The sequence below is a fragment of the Epinephelus lanceolatus genome, chromosome 11 (assembly GCF_041903045.1).
Source record: "Epinephelus lanceolatus isolate andai-2023 chromosome 11, ASM4190304v1, whole genome shotgun sequence".
NCBI lineage: Eukaryota > Metazoa > Chordata > Actinopteri > Perciformes > Serranidae > Epinephelus > Epinephelus lanceolatus.
In genome coordinates this window covers 36,402,832-36,421,474 of record NC_135744.1, presented here as the reverse complement: position 1 = coordinate 36,421,474, position 18,643 = coordinate 36,402,832, and the positions used below count along the sequence as shown (strand labels likewise).

Sequence of the window (18,643 nt, the reverse complement as noted above, 5' to 3'; positions counted from 1 at the left end):
TAGAGGAGTTTTAAGTGACATTTCCAAAACAGATATGATGTATTTTTAAGAGTTTACTGGTATAAAGGTCAACAACTTCATCTCTTCCTGTGAGGCATGACTGGATGCTGGCACATAAACAGACAAAACTGACAACTATGTCTTCCGATGATAAGCTGTAATTGCTAAAGACAGTGTACATTAAGAAACACTTAAAATGTTCTTATATCTGCTTATAACTTGATCTGTTATATAAAGCAGCTTGTCTCTACTATATTTATGTGTCTGTATCTACATATGTGTGGTGACCTAAAAACCTGTATATTTGAACAGAAATACTGGCACATTCCAGCAGCACAAAACATGTATACAATCAGCACAGTTTCAAGGATGACACCCAAGAGTATTCAGTATCTGACCAAATGTCTCCCCTTCTGTTCCTGAGTTATGACATGGAATAATGGCTAGAGAAGTGTTTCTGGGGAACATTATGATGACAACATGAAGTTGAGGGTTGAGAATTTGGATAAAGTCATCTTTTTATCATTTTATCTAAACAGACGTGTGGGTGAAGGTGTTTTTCTTAAGATACTGCATTTATGAGAATGAGACATGCAAGATCACAGTGACGTTGACCTTTGACCATCAAAATCTACTCAGTTCATCTCTGACTCAAAATGGAAATTTTGAAGAAATTCCCTCAAGGCATACTTGAGAAACGGATGGACAGAAAACCCAAAAAATATAATGTCTCTGGGCCTGGCCAACGCTATCACCAGTGCAGAGGCATGAAAATAAATAAAAGCAGAAAATGTTCAACATCTCACACAGCAAATGAGAACTCAGAAATTTGAAGACGGTAGAAAATCTACAACAAAGACTTGCAGCACATTGTTTCAAGTCTGAGAAGCCACAGTTTGCGTCTACAGTCCATATCTGAGCACTGCCAGATATAAGATGTTCACTTTGTGTGCTGGTGAGTTGTGGCTGACGACACTTACCACTTCCTGTGTTGTCACAATACAACAACCAGACAACAAGAGCAAAAACCAGCCTTCTGTCAGAGGAAAATTCACAAATCAGCCTAACAGCCAGGAAGAAGACATCGCACTTCTGTGAAGACGGTGAGTGACAGTTTAAATCTAATCTTGTGCTAAAATTATATAAAATGAGCAGCAACGTTGTAATATTTTTTAGCATTTGTAGAAACTGATTTTGTTGAAGAGCTTATTAACCAGGGCTCAACAATAAGGATTGCCCGATTGCCCGGGGCAAGTAAAACTCAAGGTCGGGCATGTAAACTAACAACTCACTTGCCTGATCGGACAAGTTGCTAAAAATAGTAAAAGTTAATAAATAATCGATAAAATAAATGTATTTTAAAACGTGCTCCTTCGGCTCTGATGCAGCAGTCTCTCTGCCTGAAGTCACAGGCACACGCTGTGTAACAATGTCCTGCCCACAGCCCCCATTGATATTATTTTGCGCGACTGACGCTTCATATAATAACATAACAATATACTATTTATGGTGTTATGTCATCGTGTCATTTCTGTCTCTACATGGTCACGCATTAACAATTCTCCTCTGCTCTCTGTATCTCTCTGGCTCGGGCCTAATTTTCCTGACCAAACCTGACCCCGAGCCCGGTGCAGTTTGTCAGCTGACAAAGTTACTGTATTGAAATGGTCAGTGTGTAAATAACCATCAACAGACTGCTGTTACGTACAGACAAACACGGCACTCATGCTGAGCTTGTGTTGCGTTCAGGCGTTGTCACGTAAATAACAACTTCCAGCACTTAAATAGGTCATAGCACAAAACAGCAGCATGTCAAGTGACTTTTTACTTTTATTATATTCAATACAATTGTATGGTCCTAAATCTTGAGACACCTCATATGTAAGCTAGACAGACATTTCACCTGCTCATACTGTGCACACATGTACTGTATGTACTTAGTCCTAAAGAGCCCTTCTGGTGCCAGTAGATACACAGAAACATCCCAGCAGGCTGTGCTTTGCAAGCATACAAAAAAGTTTCACGCATGTGAAAATTATTTTTCATGCGTGTGCTTCACCTCCGCTGCTACAACTCCATCCTAGGGGAAACACTGCTGTGTGCGTTTTGTGCAACAGGTGGATGTGGTAGTCTACTGGTAGAGTAGAGAGAGAGCTAAGTAGCGTTGAAGTAGAGTAGAGCAGGGCAGAGAGATGGAAGCAAAATATATTAAACCCAGTGTTAATACAGCAGAACTGGAGAGAGGGGTGAAAAATAAATAGAGGTGGTAGGGTGCAAAATTATAGATGGAGAACGATTGACAAATTTTTCACTTTAAGCCCTGACACTGTCATATTTGTGTAGGAATTAAGCTACAATACATGACATATGTTGTTTTAATTAATAAATACAGTGTGAATAAAGATTACATAACATAAAAATAACTGCAGTCTTTGTTAATTGATAGCCGCTTAAATTAAACAATTTTTATAGGGCAAGTAAAAACTGACTTCGGGCAAGTAGATCTCTGACCAACTTGCCCGGCTGGGCAAGTGAAAAAAGAAACCTTAGCGTTGAACCCTGTTAACTCTTATCAGTTTTCTAAAACAGTCAATATGTGCCAGTCATATTGTTTACTATAATTTATTAAAATGGTGTTTTTAACTTCAAACTAACTATGAATAGAATTTGTAATTTTACAGTAGATAGATACATTTAAAATAGAAATAATGTGAGATTTTTGTGTCACATCAGAAAAAGAATGATTTCCATCAGCATGATCTTCACCACTCTGACAACAGCAGCTCTGGCGACAACAGCTCTGGCGACAGGTATTTGTGCAGTTAACTGTGCTAACATATTTCTTACACTCAGTGTATAAACAATAACTCAGTAGAAAACTGTTTTTTTTTTTTAACAGAATTAAGGCAGAAAAGTTTACAGAGACAATCACTGAGGAATGCAGCTAAATTTAGATTTACAGAAAAATATAACTTTGGCAGTAAAACATAATGATATCATCATAAATGTTGAATGGCCTTGTATTATTTCCTTTTCCCTGCTGTAATGACATGAATGTGTTTAACAGCACTTCATCAATTTTATTATTTATTTATTTTTTTTTAGGATCTATCATATGTAATTTCTCAGGGTGTACTGGAGCTCAGATGTGTTTTGGAGCAGTGGGACAGCTGTTGATTTTTCAACTGTCAAACACATCTAATACAGATATTACATTAATAAAGGATGATAAATATATCATTTTGAAAAAAGTAAAACATCGGATAGTGACTCTGCATGAAGAATACCTGAATCAGCCTGCACTCTTCAACAATGGAACAATCAAACTGGGAAAAGCAATGAAGAGACACACTGGAAACTATGTGCTGGAAGAATTTGGATCTAATGGGCATTTATTGAAAAAAGTGAATGTGCATCTAGTAATACAAGGTAGGTTAAAAAACGTAAAAAAAAAAATGTGTCTGATTCCAACTGTGGATGAAAAAAAAATCTACTTTATCTGATACAAGAATTTAACCAGACCTTTTAAACTTTGCTAATATTCTTCACCATAGACATTTCTATGTTAAATATGTAGGCACCTCTAAATAAGGTGTCTTTAATTTATAAAGCTAAACATGCTGATGCAAAATGCTCTTCACTAGATAATTATTTCATGTTTCATCACTGATTATTTCACTATCATCTAACTCTAACCTCAGTGTTAAGATAACATTACTGACACAAAGGCTGATCAAAGTATGTTTTAGGGCTGCCCACAGTATCAGTTTTGGGTCATCTTGGTACATTTTAACACTATTCCAGACACTTGACTTTTTCGACATCTTGCTAGTGTATCTGTAAGCCTGTCAGGGATGGTCAAACTGTCATAGTCACAAAACTAGACCTATCACTAAGTTTAAATGTTCTTGTCTGAGAAAAACTAATAATATATATAATTCTGTTGGATAACTACTTCTTAATTTACAGGGTATTTGGGATTTTGGGGGTAATGGTATAGAAGATATTGATTACCTGGTTCAGAAGCTTATTCAGATTAGCCTTAGTACATTGTCTCTGTTGGGTTTGAGGCAATATCTTATTACACACCCAATCTTTCAATTTACATTGTCAGTTTTTTGTTAGGTGTGTTTCTTAAGTGTTATACACACATAGCCATAGCCTTCTTTCTGATGAAAAGTTTGAATAGTTACTAAATTGTTTTAGCCCTGGAAAGGTTTTTTGTTTTTTACTATCAAAAATAGGCACTGGATGAGATCATGGCTCCATAGTTAACAGAGTTCGTAGTGGATTCTACTTTGCATTTTGTACTGTAGACACTTTTTATGTTACTCTCTGTTTGTCTTCCAGCTCCAGTGTCAAAGCCAGCTGTTTCTCAGACGTGTTTGTCACCAGAACAGATGAACATCAGCTGCTCCTCTGAGGGAGATGGGGTGGAATTAATTCTAAGTTTGGATAATCTCTTACTGATGCGGACCAGAAGCCACAGTCAGTCCCCAAGCAACAGTACAGCAAACATGGAGTCACTGGCTAATAGTACAGCTAAACAAATCAAATCCAGTAATTCAAATGTTACCATCAGCTTAAACGGTCAGCTGACAGGAAACTTGACGTGTCGTGTTTCAAACAACGTTAGCAGAGATGAAACAGTTATTCACCTGAGAAGCTGCGAAGGTACAGTGTTAAAAGGATGTTTGTTTTCTTTTCTAAATATCAGCTCACAACTATTTCACACGTATTCACTTATTTTCTGACTGCATGGGAAGGTTTGGTTTAATTGAAGTAGAATAAAAGGTTGACATAATTAATAGTGTTAGATTTTTTTGCTATCTGATACTGTACATCACATAAGTCTTGTAAGTGGAAGTATCAACCTGGAATCTTAAACTACTTCTTCGTCTTCTGTCTTATTACAATGTAATTATTATGGTCATCCACTGCTTCATATCAAAAACTCCATGAAAGACAAATGAATGGACAAGAAATATTTAAGAAAGACCTTGGTAGGTCTGAAACTCTCAAGTCAGTGTCATAATAATATTCAATTTGGTTTGAAATTTGTGTTTTCTAGATTTAGTTTCTTTGTTCCCTGTTGTGACTGTGGCTGTGGCAGCTGGTGTTGTTGCTCTCCTTTTCCTTGTGGCGCTGTGTCTTAGAGTCCTAAAACCTTGTAACCAACCCAGATCCACAACTGTTAATGACGGTGAGTAAAATATCTTCTCATTACATCCATCTCAATAAGGACCAAACTGACATTAAGTTAGATTGTCATAATTCTGTACTGTAGATTCTGAATGATTTTTTTTCTGCATTTCCGATAGCTACTGCATTACATTCATTTAATACCATTTAAATAGTTTCAAGGTTAAAAAGAAGGCATGGTGTCATCTGTGATAGGTTACATGATTTCATGTCTGTTTTTTTATTTTTCCAGATAACGCTGAAGATGAAGTTATCTACGCACATGTTAGAATAATAAAGAATACAAGGAAAACCAGACCCAACTCACAGGAGGATGAAACGTATTTTTCTCCTCAAACATAATCAAGCACCAGCCCTATCTTTTCCATTCGTAGGAACATTACCTATCTTTGAGATAAAAAAAAATGTGATCAGGGATCATTATTTTTGTGTCTTGAAAATCCAGATTGAATTGTTTTTTTGTGTGTATGTGTGATTAGGATACTTGCTATATTACACCATAGGCTACATCTTATTTTCCTCTTGATTTTTGAGCCATTTGTGAAATTTTGAAGTTGTTTTTAACATTGATGCATTTGCATCTCAAACTTAAAAATGCCTTAATGTGATTTTATTTTCTGCCTTGTAATTGTGTGGCATGATAGACAATTTCTGAGACATACAGCGGCCTGCAAAAGTTTGGGCACTCCTGATCAAAATTTGGGTTTATTGTGAATAGCTTAATAAGTAAAGGATGACCTGATTTCCACAAGGCAAATAGTTAAACAATAAAACAGTTCTCCAATATCTTAAGTAGGATTACTATTTATTTCCATCTTTTACAGTTTCAAAATAACAAAAAAGGTTTGTTTGGGCACCTGCAAGGTCAGTCTTTAGCAGTGCTTCCTTTGGCAAGTATCACAGCTTCTAAATGCTTTTTGTAGCCTGCTAAGAGTCATTCAGTTCAATTTGCCTATTCTTCATTGCAAAAGGCTTCCAGTTCTGTGAGACTCTTGTACTGTTTTGAGGTCTATCCACAGATTTTCAATGATGTTTAGATCAGGGGACTAAGAGGGCCATGGCAAAATCTTGCGCCTCTTGACTTAGTCCACTGTAGATTTTGAGATATGTTTAGAATCATTATCTTGTTGTAGAAGCCATCTTCTCTTCATTTTCAACTTTTTTCTTTTTACAAATTTGCTTGGAATTTAACTGAATCAAACTGTCCCACTATCCGTGAAATGTTCCCCGTGCCGCTGCCTACAACACAAGCCCAAAGCATGATCAATCCACCCCTGTGTTTAACAGGTGTTCTTTTCATGAAATTCTGCACCCTTTATTCTTCAAACACACCTTTGCTTACTGCGTCCAAAAAGTTCTATTTTAACTTCATCAGTCCACAGGACTTGTTTCCAAAAACCATCAGGCTTGTTTATATGTTCCTTTGCACAAGTCTGACACTGAATTCTGTGGTGACGACACAGGAAAGGTTTTCCTCGGATGACTCTTCCATGAAGGTCATACTTGTACAGGTGTCACTGCACAGTAGAACAGTGCACCAGCCCCCCAGTATGCTAAATCTTCCTGCAGGTCTTTTGCAGTCAAATTGTGGTTTTGATTTGCCTTTTAAGCAACCCTACAAGCATCTCTCTCGGAAAGTTTTCTAGGTCTTCCAGACCTCAACTTGACCTCAAAAGTTCCTGTTAACTCCCATGTCTTAATTACATTACGCACACATCAGTCCACCACAGTATGACCACATCTCTGTCCCTCTATTTTCTTTGATCTCTTATTCTTTCTTTGCAGTTAAACACAAACACCAAACCGACTCCTGCTACCTGAGGCACAAACACTGAAAGGAAATAACCTGTGGTTTAAAATGACAGGCCTGCAAACCAAACACACAAAAAATGTAAATACTAAATACATCTGCAAAATGTTCACAGTCAATGAATCTAATTTCTTTTCCTCAAATATATGTGGGTATGATTAATGTAGTTAAAAGTTCAAGTGACTTGAAGCAAGGGACACAATGTGTTCATTAATGTGTACAATGTGAATTCTGTTATGAGTGTCAAAGTCCTGCCTACAAAATCCAAGTGGTACATAAATGTAGCACTTCCTGTTAGTAAAAAAGTATTTGTAAGGGACATAATCCAGGCAGCACATTACAAAATGTGCTTGGAAGAATAAATTATTGGTGATTTACAAGAGGCAGGGTCATACAAACTCAAGTGGGGTGAAAGTCGACCAAACGACAGCAGTGTGGTTTGCTGGAGCACCCGTGCATAGACTATTCACAATTACACTTCCACCTTACACGCTGCATGGTTCGTGACCAAATTTCCTGTCACCAGCTACAGATGCATCTCTCTTAAAGAGATGTGATGTTCTGCCTTCTATGCACTAAAATCAGGTGCTCAAAGTACGTTACCATGACTTCTAGTAGCCATGTACTTCTCATACTTATGACAGCGACAGAGTGCTGCATGTCACAGTCATGAGAACAAAATCAAAAACAAAAGATAAACAGTTTAGTGCACACATAAATTTTGCTGTTAAAAGTCAATGATAACTTTCGACAAGTAGTGGCTACACATTTGAAACAATTGTCTCCGCTGCATAAACTTCCATCTTCTCCCTCCATTCTGCCTCCAGTTTCCTATTGACTACAGGCTGCATGTGTGTGTTCACAGTGTTTCTGTCTGTGTATCATTATATGTATCACTAGACGTAATCACTATGTGTACCAATAAAATCTTTTGTGAGGACATATTTGAACTTCCTGGAAACAAAAACCAAAGTGACCCTTATATATCCCAGCTGACTCCATGTATAACACTACACAGTCATGCAAAAACACATTTTCCAGCCTGAAAAAATAAAGAAGACAATTATGCTCGTTGTGAAGGATTATCAATGTCCGATACATTTCGTCTCTCAGGCAATTCTGTAAACTGTTGACTGAAATGTTTTAGTGATGAAGAATCCAAGAAAATGAGACTCGGCTCAGAACACAACATGGCTTTCTCCTATTACATTAAACATGAGCCAGCCTTTAAATTACATGTAGAAACAAATTAATAATTTTCAAATGCAAGCATGTTAATGTCACCTAACTGTTTCAGGATATTGCTCAGTATACACGAAGACATCCCTTCAGTAGTACACAGTTGTTTAGTGACTTTAGTTACCATATCTGTATTGTACTAGACTGTTTCACAGTAAGCACCTTACTTCCTATTCCCTTGCTTTTGGGCTACCATTATAAAGTACATATAATATAGTAAATGGCTTTTGTGTTTTTTAAGGGTGCTCTTTGAACCCTTCAAGTATACTTTCAATTTGTAAATTTCCTTAGAGTTATTTATGTGCAGCATTGTGGGGGAAAAAATAAAATCTTTCAAATTATTTTTTTAATAATTTATCATATTGATATGATTTAAAATTACATGTTCACACTATCCTTGTTTCCTCAAGACAAAGAAAAACATAACTGTTTTAGCTTTGATTTGTTATTAGTCAGTGATTTAACATTTAAAAAGAGTAGCTCATGAGAGACATCTGCAGGATGTATACTGTTCTCTCCAGCACTACCAGAAACCTTTATATACAAACTACAAGCAATGTAGGAATTGTTTTTGACCACAAGATGGAGCCAAAAGTCTGTACATTTAACTAGACAATAATTTTTAAGAAGTGGAGGATGTACACTATTCTCTTCAGGTACTACCAGAGAGCTTTAGTATAGTTCGGATTTTTAGAAGTGGGCTTGTATGAGGTATTTATCTAGTCAATGTATCATTGACTATTTAGTGCATTCCTTCTATTCATTTGCTTCTATTTCGTTGACCTCTCTAGCTGATCTGGTAACAAAGATGAAACCCTCAACCTGTCCTAAGTTATTCTCCTTGTAAGGAAGTTTTTTTTCAGAGTTTCCCCCATATATTTTACAAAATTTAAACTGCTCTCCATCAACTGGTTCTGTTCCTGAATTTTTTAGACTGCCCTGGTTCAACCTTCTTTAAAAAGACTGTCTTGAGTCCTCTGACCCTAATAATTTTAGGCCCATTTCTAAGCTCACATTTTTTATTAAAGATTATAGTAAGAGTGTAGTGGATCAAAGCTGCTAGCTTTTATTTATGACAATAATATCAAAAAATTCAGTCTGGTTTAAAAAAACAACAACAACTACATTGAAATTGCACCTCTTAAGGTTTCTTAAGGTCCATTCTTGTCCTTCTAGATTTAAGTGCCACATTTGACGCTACTGACCATGATGTCCTTTTGGATCGTCTCCAGACATGGGCAGGCATCAATAGCACGACTCTAAAATGGTTTAGGTGAAACCTAACAGGCAGGCATTTTTGCGTGGCCAGCGTCATATCTAATGCAACAGAAGTCCACTGTGGGGTGCCCCAGGGGTCAGTGCTAGGTCCAATTCTATTTTCAATTTTCATGATCCCTCTTGGCCATCTTATACACAGACATGAGTTAGTTTCCATTTGTACGTAGATGATACTCAGATCTATTTAAAATGTGATGCAACAAATATATTGCCTTCATGACATTCCCAAGTGGATGTCACAAATACATTTTTGCATATTGCTGACAAGACAGAGAAATTGATCATTGGACAAGACAGTGCAAAAGTTCAAATATCAAACAGAAAAGGTTCTCTGTCCCACTCAATAACTTCATATTGCAGAAACTCATGTCATTGCATGAGACCAACTGTGACAGTTCACATGGGCTACATGTGAACTCTGCCAGACGTAATGCACACCTGGATATATGACCCATCCTTATTTGGTGAACGGAGCATCAAGTCATGGCTGAAATTACTAAAGCGTGTTTTGTCTTCACTACGTTGATTCTCCGACCAGATCCTTCAGTCTACCACAGCATGACCATCTCTCTCTCTCTCTCTCTCTCTCTCTTACGCTCTCGTTATCGTTCTTTCGATCTTTGACCTTTCAGTCTTTCTTTGCAATTAAACATGCAAACACAATGGTAGGAACTGTGGCCGAAGCAGAGACTGAGAATGGAAAAAGTTGTGGTTTCTCACAGACCCTATCGAAAGCGTTGATCTTATCATATCTAAGGCTTCCTTTCAGTTAAAGCCAACATATATGGTTAGGTGTTGAGAGGCAGGAAGAGCTTATTTCTTTGCAGTATCATACATACATACATATATACACATATATATATATATACAGTACAGGCCAAAAGTTTGGACACACCTTCTCATTCAATGCGTTTTCTTTATTTTCATGACTATTTACATTGTAGATTCTCACTGAAGGCATCAAAACTATGAATGAACACATGTGGAGTTATGTACTTAACAAAAAAAGGTGAAATAACTGAAAACATGTTTTATATTCTAGTTTCTTCAAAATAGCCACCCTTTGCTCTGATTACTGCTTTGCACACTCTTGGCATTCTCTCCATGAGCTTCAAGAGGTAGTCACCTGAAATGGTTTTCCAACAGTCTTGAAGGAGTTCCCAGAGGTGTTTAGCACTTGTTGGCCCCTTTGCCTTCACTCTGCGGTCCAGCTCACCCCAAACCATCTGGATTGGGTTCAGGTCCGGTGACTGTGGAGGCCAGGTCATCTGCCGCAGCACTCCATCACTCTCCTTCTTGGTCAAATAGCCCTTACACAGCCTGGAGGTGTGTTTGGGGTCATTGTCCTGTTGAAAAATAAATGATCGTCCAACTAAACGCAAACCGGATGGGATGGCATGTCGCTGCAGGATGCTGTGGTAGCCATGCTGGTTCAGTGTGCCTTCAATTTTGAATAAATCCCCAACAGTGTCACCAGCAAAACACCCCCACACCATCACACCTCCTCCTCCATGCTTCACAGTGGGAACCAGGCATGTGGAATCCATCCGTTCACCTTTTCTGCGTCTCACAAAGACACAGCGGTTGGAGCCAAAGATCTCAAATTTGGACTCATCAGACCAAAGCACAGATTTCCACTGGTCTAATGTCCATTCCTTGCATTCCTTGTGTTTCTTGGCCCAAACAAATCTCTTCTGCTTGTTGCCTCTCCTTAGCAGTGGTTTCCTAGCAGCTATTTGACCATGAAGGCCTGATTGGCGCAGTCTCCTCTTAACAGTTGTTCTAGAGATGGGTCTGCTGCTAGAACTCTGTGTGGCATTCATCTGGTCTCTGATCTGAGCTGCTGTTAACTTGCGATTTCTGAGGCTGGTGACTGGGATGAACTTATCCTCAGAAGCAGAGGTGACTCTTGGTCTTCTTTTCCTGGGTCGGTCCTCATGTGTGCCAGTTTCGTTGTAGCGCTTGATGGTTTTTGCAACTCCACTTGGGGACACATTTAAAGTTTTTGCAATTTTCCGGACTGACTGACCTTCATTTCTTAAAGTAATGATGGCCACTCGTCTTTCTTTAGTTAGCTGATTGGTTCTTGCCATAATATGAATTTTAACAGTTGTCCAATAGGGCTGTCGGCTGTGTATTAACCTGACTTCTGCACAACACAACTGATGGTCCCAACCCCATTGATAAAGCAAGAAATTCCACTAATTAACCCTGATAAGGCACACCTGTGAAGTGGAAACCATTTCAGGTGACTACCTCTTGAAGCTCATGGAGAGAATGCCAAGAGTGTGCAAAGCAGTAATCAGAGCAAAGGGTGGCTATTTTGAAGAAACTAGAATATAAAACATGTTTTCAGTTATTTCACCTTTTTTTGTTAAGTACATAACTCCACATGTGTTCATTCATAGTTTTGATGCCTTCAGTGAGAATCTACAATGTAAATAGTCATGAAAATAAAGAAAACGCATTGAATGAGAAGGTGTGTCCAAACTTTTGGCCTGTACTGTATATATATATATATATATATATATATATATATATATATATATACACACACACTAGGGCTGTAGTCTCCTGGTCAATTATTTGGTTGATATGCTCTCGTCCCACCAAATTCTGGTTTGGTTCAGGACATATATATACACATATGTGTGTGTGTGTATATATATATATATATATATATATATATATATATATATATATGTATATACACATATACATATACACACACACACACACACACATATATATATATATATACACACACACATACATACATACATACATATATATATATATATATATATATATATATATATATATATGTACATATACATATCTATCTCCTGGCTACTATAGTAAGAGGGGACCCTTGTGTCTGTGCTGACTCCATGCATATAAAGCACACCACTACATGCTAATCTTCTAGCAACAGCTCGAACAACTGAGATAAAAATTTATCATTTATCACTATGTGAGCTCGGGCCAGTGACGCTGTAAGGCTTTTTTTTGTCAGGGGAACAACTCCAGCGGATTTTTATCCCACTTTTCTCGAGTCTTCAGTGGATTTATTGGGCTTTTTGGCCAAAGATGCCCTCACCTTTGTGCAGTGAAACACCGGGGGAAACGTGCCAGTGCGCCGTTTCTGCCAACGCGTACAACGCACACCGCTGCCAGGTATATTTCTCTCCAACGTGCGTTCGCTGACCAATAAACTGGATGAACTTCAGCTACTGGTGGTGAAAAACGAAGACTTTCTACACCTGCAGTTTTGTGCTTCACGGAGACGTAGCTGTGTGGATCGATACCGGACTCTGCGCTGCAGCTGGCTGGCTTCCAACTCTTTGGAGTGGATCGTAACATGGAACTCTAAGGTGGAGGTATCTGTTTTTATACTAAGTGGCTGGTGTAATGACGTGACAGTGATCCAGCAGCCACTGTTCTCCTGATCTGGAATCTTTTTTCATCAACTACAAACCTTTTTACTCCCCCCGCGAGTTTGTTTCATTCATTCTGGTCGGTGTTTACATCCCACTGCAGGCCAACGTGCAGGAGGTAGGCTACAGCGCACGCTCGCCGACCAGATAGCTACTGTGTGTGGAGCGGACTTTACCCAGACTCCTTAGTTATTGTCCTTGGCGACTTTAACAAAGGTAACCTCACACATGAACTCCCCAAATACAAACAGTTTATAAAATGTCCGACCAGAGAGAAGAATATTCTGGATCACTGTTACACAACTGTTAACAAAGCCTATCACTCCGTCCCCTGCGCTGCACTGGGCCACTCTGACCACAACACCGTCCACCTGATTCCCTCATACAGGCAGAAGTTAAAGCTCTGTAAACCTGTTGTGAGGTCATCTAAGAAGTGGACAGAGGCTGTGCTGTATATAGACCATCACGCACTACAGTGAGGTATAATGGAGTTAAATGAAATGAAGTTAAATTAAATGAAGTTTTATAGACTTTTTTTTTCTCTCTCTGTTTTTTTTTACTTGGGCCAGTAAGAATATACAAGGGGCCAGTAAAACTCTGAACTACTGGCCTGGGGGGGCCAGTGGGGAAAAAATGTTATGTTGAACCCTGACAGTACCTAAGTGCAAATAAGCACTTCCTCAATTCTCTTCACACAAGACAAAAAGATCAGAGATATACCAGCAGGCTGTCAGTGGAAAATTTACAAGCCAGTCAACAAGACACGAAGACGATAACGTGGGGGCGGTGAGTGATAGTTTTTACTTTGAATCCAGGTATGCTGGAATTAGCTTAAGTGTGTACAAAGTGTGTAGTATTCATTAGTCGTTGCATTATTTTTATAACAATTTTTTTAATTTTCCTAATAACAGACATAAATGCTCATTACTACAATGTGCATGAAAATAACCAAGCATTAGGTTTATTAAGGTTTCCTTATAATTACATATACAAAACTTGAGCAAATTTTATTTGATTAACCTGTGTAAAGAAGAGATTCATTGTGAAATAATGTGATTGTGTTCCAACAGAAAATGATTTTCATCTGTATGATCATCGCAGCTCTGGTGACGACAGCCATGGCAAAAGGTACACTTCAATTTAATTGTGTAGTTAATAGTGTTGGTGTGTACACCATTATCATATCTAATGATGCAATGTTTTATATTCAGAAATAGTTATTACAATATACATTTTCAAAATGGGTAAAATCAGTTAGCATAAGATTGAAACCTTTACCATGTACTTAATTCAAATGATGCCATTGCATAATAAAATGAATGCCATTTATTGTACTTAGAATAGATTACCAAAATTATCATAATTCTATGACTTTTAATGATGTTTCTTAATTTTAATTTTAATGTTTCCTTTTCCTATTAGGGGCTAGAGAATGCAGCTTATCTGAAACTACTGGAGCTCAGAAGTGTTACGGAGCACTTGCTGAGCCGCTGATTTTTCACTTGCCCAATGGTGAAAATACAAAGATGATGCTGATAAAGAATAACAAGCACAGAATTTTGAAAATCCTCAACAATACAGTAGTATCTATAGATAAGGAATACATTAATTCTGCATTCTTCAGCGGTGGAATATTTCAGATTGACAAGGCAACGAAAGAAGACTCTGGAGATTACCTGTTGGAAACATATGCAGCTACTAATGGTGTACTGCTGCATAAAATCAAAATGCATCTAGAAGTACAAGGTAAGACCAAAAAGAGAGACAAAAATCAACAAAAGGGTAGACAAAAGAAATCTGTTTTATAGCTATATATATGATGTCATAAATTACTTGATATGGGGCCTAATAATTAGTTTAAATCAGCTGTACAAAATAAATTATTTCTCTATCTATCACATCCTAGAAATTGATGGGGCAAGCAAGTTGTGTGTTTTAAAAAAGGTTGGCTAACCCATTTTATTAAATCAGGAGTATGATAACAAATTCTGTTTTTTTTCTGTTTTTTCAAACACATCACCTACATCAACAATATTATATACTTCATATTGCAAATCTTATAGCATTCATAATTTCATAATAAATTATATATAACAAATGATATTCCCATATATCAGTGGTATGAGTAATTATTTCAAGTCTCTAAATTTCAAATAATTACTTATATTTATCTGTTAATATTTTAGATTTTTTTTTTGTTTTTTTTTACTTTTGAATTTTATGTTTGATATTAAGATGTGTATTAAATAATACATAGGCTATAGTGGAAAAATCTTTCTTTTATTTTACGTGTAACAGTTTCTTTGCATTTTTAATTTTCTTTTTATTGGTAATATATTTCATGTAATTTGTTGTTGTTTTTTTTTTATATATATATATATATATATATATATATTTTTTTTTTTTTTTTTTCCATAAATTGCTCTCAAACATAACCTGCAATTTTTGCCATCTCTGTTTAATCTTTAATTTAAAAAAAAAATAAATTAAATAAAAATAAAAATATCTTAAAAATCTAAAAGGTATTCCTGGAATTTAAACAGATAATCAAAAAGGTATATGCGACACAGTTTGCAGACAAAGCAATAAAAATTTACTTTGCATTATCCACTGTAAATACTGTTTGTGACTGTACGTTTGACTTGCAGTTCCAGTGTCAACGCCAGTGGTGTCTCAGATGTGTTTGTCACCAAAGCAGATGAACATCAGCTGCTCCTCTGAGGGAGATGAAGTAGAATTCATTTTGACTTTGGACGGTTATCCACTGATACAGACCAGAGCCCACAGCCAGTCACAGCCAAACCGGACAGCTATCTCACAATCACTGACTGGGGAAGCAGCTAAAGAAGACAAATCCAGTGATTCGAATGTTAACATCAGCTTATATGGTCAGCTGACCGGAAACTTGATGTGTCAAGTTAGGAACAACGTCAGCAGGGATAAAACAGTTCTCCAGCTGATGAACTGTAAAGGTATTGTATTTCAACTTATTTCTAAAAATTATTTTGTTTTTGTTTTCTTCAGCTGATATTTGCTACCAGTTGCCATTCCATGTTTTTGACTACTTTATCAAGTTGGGGAAAAAAAAAAAAAATCATTTTCCAGTTGGATGGGTCAGGCTTTCAGATATGTTCAGTCTCAGCCTGATATGTAGACACTGGCAAGTACAGATCCAGGATCTTGATGTGTATTCTGTCCATGGCATTTGTTGTTCATGTATTTACATACTGGTGAATAGATCTAAAATGTGCTTTCAGACAGTGAGCAGTCACTGCCCAACAATTTTGGTGGTCTGTATTTTGAGCCACGGCTCCCCGCCACCTCCGATCCTACCAGCTTGTACAACACAGGCTGAATCATGTTTACTCTCATCACACAGCTAAGATACAGGAGGTTGAAGCTTAAAATAGAGGAAATGGTTTGCAATATGGCAAGGGGTTTTGCTCGTATTAAAAGCTTTTGAACCAGACTGGATAATCAGACTTTAACGCTAATGATACTCTGCTTCAGTTTCTCTAAACTGATCTGTCTTTTCTCTGCTGATGAACTCCGATAGCTGTAAAATCTGATTCTGTATTGTTTTCCTCATTGCTATGACCACACAGCTGTGACGGCAAGTTGAAAACGTTAAGCCATCATAAACGGCAGCGGCAAATAGCTGTGTGTATTTATGAGAGCAAGAACCCGTCCCCCTGCTGCATTTACATTGTAGGCTAAATAATGAACGGCAACTGATTTACTGTCTGAAAGCACCTTTACTACACCTGTTGGAAAAATGGACAAGAATTATTTCCTAAATACATTGATTGGCCCTGAGAGTGACATATCTACATCATCTCAATATCTAATTTGGTTTGATATCTGTGTTTTCTAGCTTCAGTTTCTCACTTCTCTCATGTGGCTGTGGCTGTGATCGCAAGTGCTGCTATTCTCCTTCTCCTCCTGGCTTTGTTACTTGGTGTCAAACATTTATATAAGAAAACAAGACCCATGCGTGTTAATAAAGGTAAGACAAAGATTCTACCCCAATTCCAAATCTTCATCTTCCCTCTGTCTTACTGAGGACTGTACTGGTATTGGTTGATAATCCATCAAAATAAAAATAAGAGTCCATTTTCATGATTTATGTTGGAAAGAATGGATTGATTTCACAAGTCTCAAGAGCTTTACCACACAACATTACCACCCTTTGACATGGTTGAATGTGATGGATTCAAGTATCTTGTTCAGATACATTTCAAGTGTCTGTTTTTCCCTCTCTCAGATAACGCTGAAGATGAAGTTGTCTACTCAGATGTCAGAGTGATGAAGCAGACAAGGAAACCAAGAGCTAACTGGCATCAAAATGCAACTTAATTTTCTCCTTAAATATTATTCATTATCAACATTAGTCTGAAGCCTAACCTTACCCCTGCCTACCAAAAGATATCAGGTCATTGATTTTGTGCCTTTGACAAATAAGTTAAACTTTACCCTGACACATGGAAACACCGCAGTTTTGGTTCATGTTCAACACAGTCAGCAGTTTTGAAAAACTACATCCCGTTGTATCCACAATGATCCCACTGTTATTAACTGACCTACAGCTGTGTGGGGTTTCACTGGGTGATATTTGACAAAATACCTGCAGTATATTGAACAGTAGACTACAAACAGTACTTCTGATTTCTATTTCATTCTGGGCTACCGTTTTGTTTGTAAATTTGTCTCGCAAATGTAACACTGCCTTTTGTGTTTTCATTTTCATTGTCTTTCTTTGTAATAATGTGTCATTGTAAAGATTTCAACAAAAATATCAACATGCTTCATACATAGTATAACATTATCTCTAAACTGAGCGCTAAGTGTAAAGTTGGTTAAAAACCTTTAATGTAACCGATTAAAAAGAATTTATGTTTTAATTTTCAGACATGAAGTTTGTGTGTGCTGTCTTCCTTGTAGCAATGGCAACTTAGACTGAAAAAAACAAACCAAAACCAGAAGGTGATGGTGGAAACTGTTCACTGGCAAGGCGTAGATGACAGATAACCACTTCCTTGACTTTTATCTCACTAGAGAACAGACAAGTGGAACACGCACCAGCCTGTCAGTGACACATTCACAGGTCAGTTTTATACAGTCAGAAAGAATATATTGAGTGGCAGGTATACATCTGTATCTAATAGTTTTACAATGGAGCAAAATCCTTAATTTAGATTGTGCACTATTATAAGAGCTCTGTGATCCACACAATAGTGTAGAGATCACACTCAAGTACTGAAACGTATTGTGTTTCCTCTGCATTTTACAATACAAACTAAGATCACATATGAAGCGGGGAAAAAAACAAATAACACTGTTTAACGAGTTGCCATGATAAAATTCACACAAGTTGGATCAGCCTGTGATTTCAGTTTTTACATTAATTTTAGATACCATTTTGAATCCAGCCCTCAATGGACTAATGATTTTTGTTTCCACTGACCATTGTTACGTCATTTTGCTCTCAACAAATTATACAATGTACATCAGTAAAGATTTTCAACTTCTGATGTGTGATTTAAGCGTTCCCAAACTTTTCTGAGCAGTGCACTTTTCACAGCATTTTCACTGCAAACAGCAACAGAGCTGGATCTACATGCATTTGTTTTGTGTCTCTGTCCATGGTGCTAATTGACACAAATCTCTCACTATCAAA

General features: G+C 37.2%; 1 protein-coding gene and 1 long non-coding RNA gene across 2 annotated transcripts; both read left to right on the top strand.

Annotated features, from left to right (window-relative positions):
• Positions 1-1,044: 1,044 nt before the first annotated feature.
• LOC144464723 (uncharacterized) lies at positions 1,045-5,994 on the top strand. The gene is made up of 6 exons (XM_078172572.1): positions 1,045-1,103; positions 2,734-2,810; positions 3,106-3,429; positions 4,351-4,674; positions 5,072-5,203; positions 5,435-5,994. Exons 2-6 carry the CDS (start codon positions 2,741-2,743, stop codon positions 5,542-5,544), a joined length of 960 nt encoding a protein of 319 aa, XP_078028698.1. The 5' UTR covers positions 1,045-1,103; positions 2,734-2,740; the 3' UTR covers positions 5,545-5,994.
• Positions 5,995-15,501: 9,507 nt separating this feature from the next.
• On the top strand, positions 15,502-17,805 carry LOC144464724 (uncharacterized). Its single transcript, XR_013492360.1, has 3 exons — positions 15,502-15,938; positions 16,841-16,972; positions 17,231-17,805. It is a non-coding gene; the product is annotated as an uncharacterized LOC144464724 (long non-coding RNA).
• Positions 17,806-18,643: the final 838 nt, after the last annotated feature.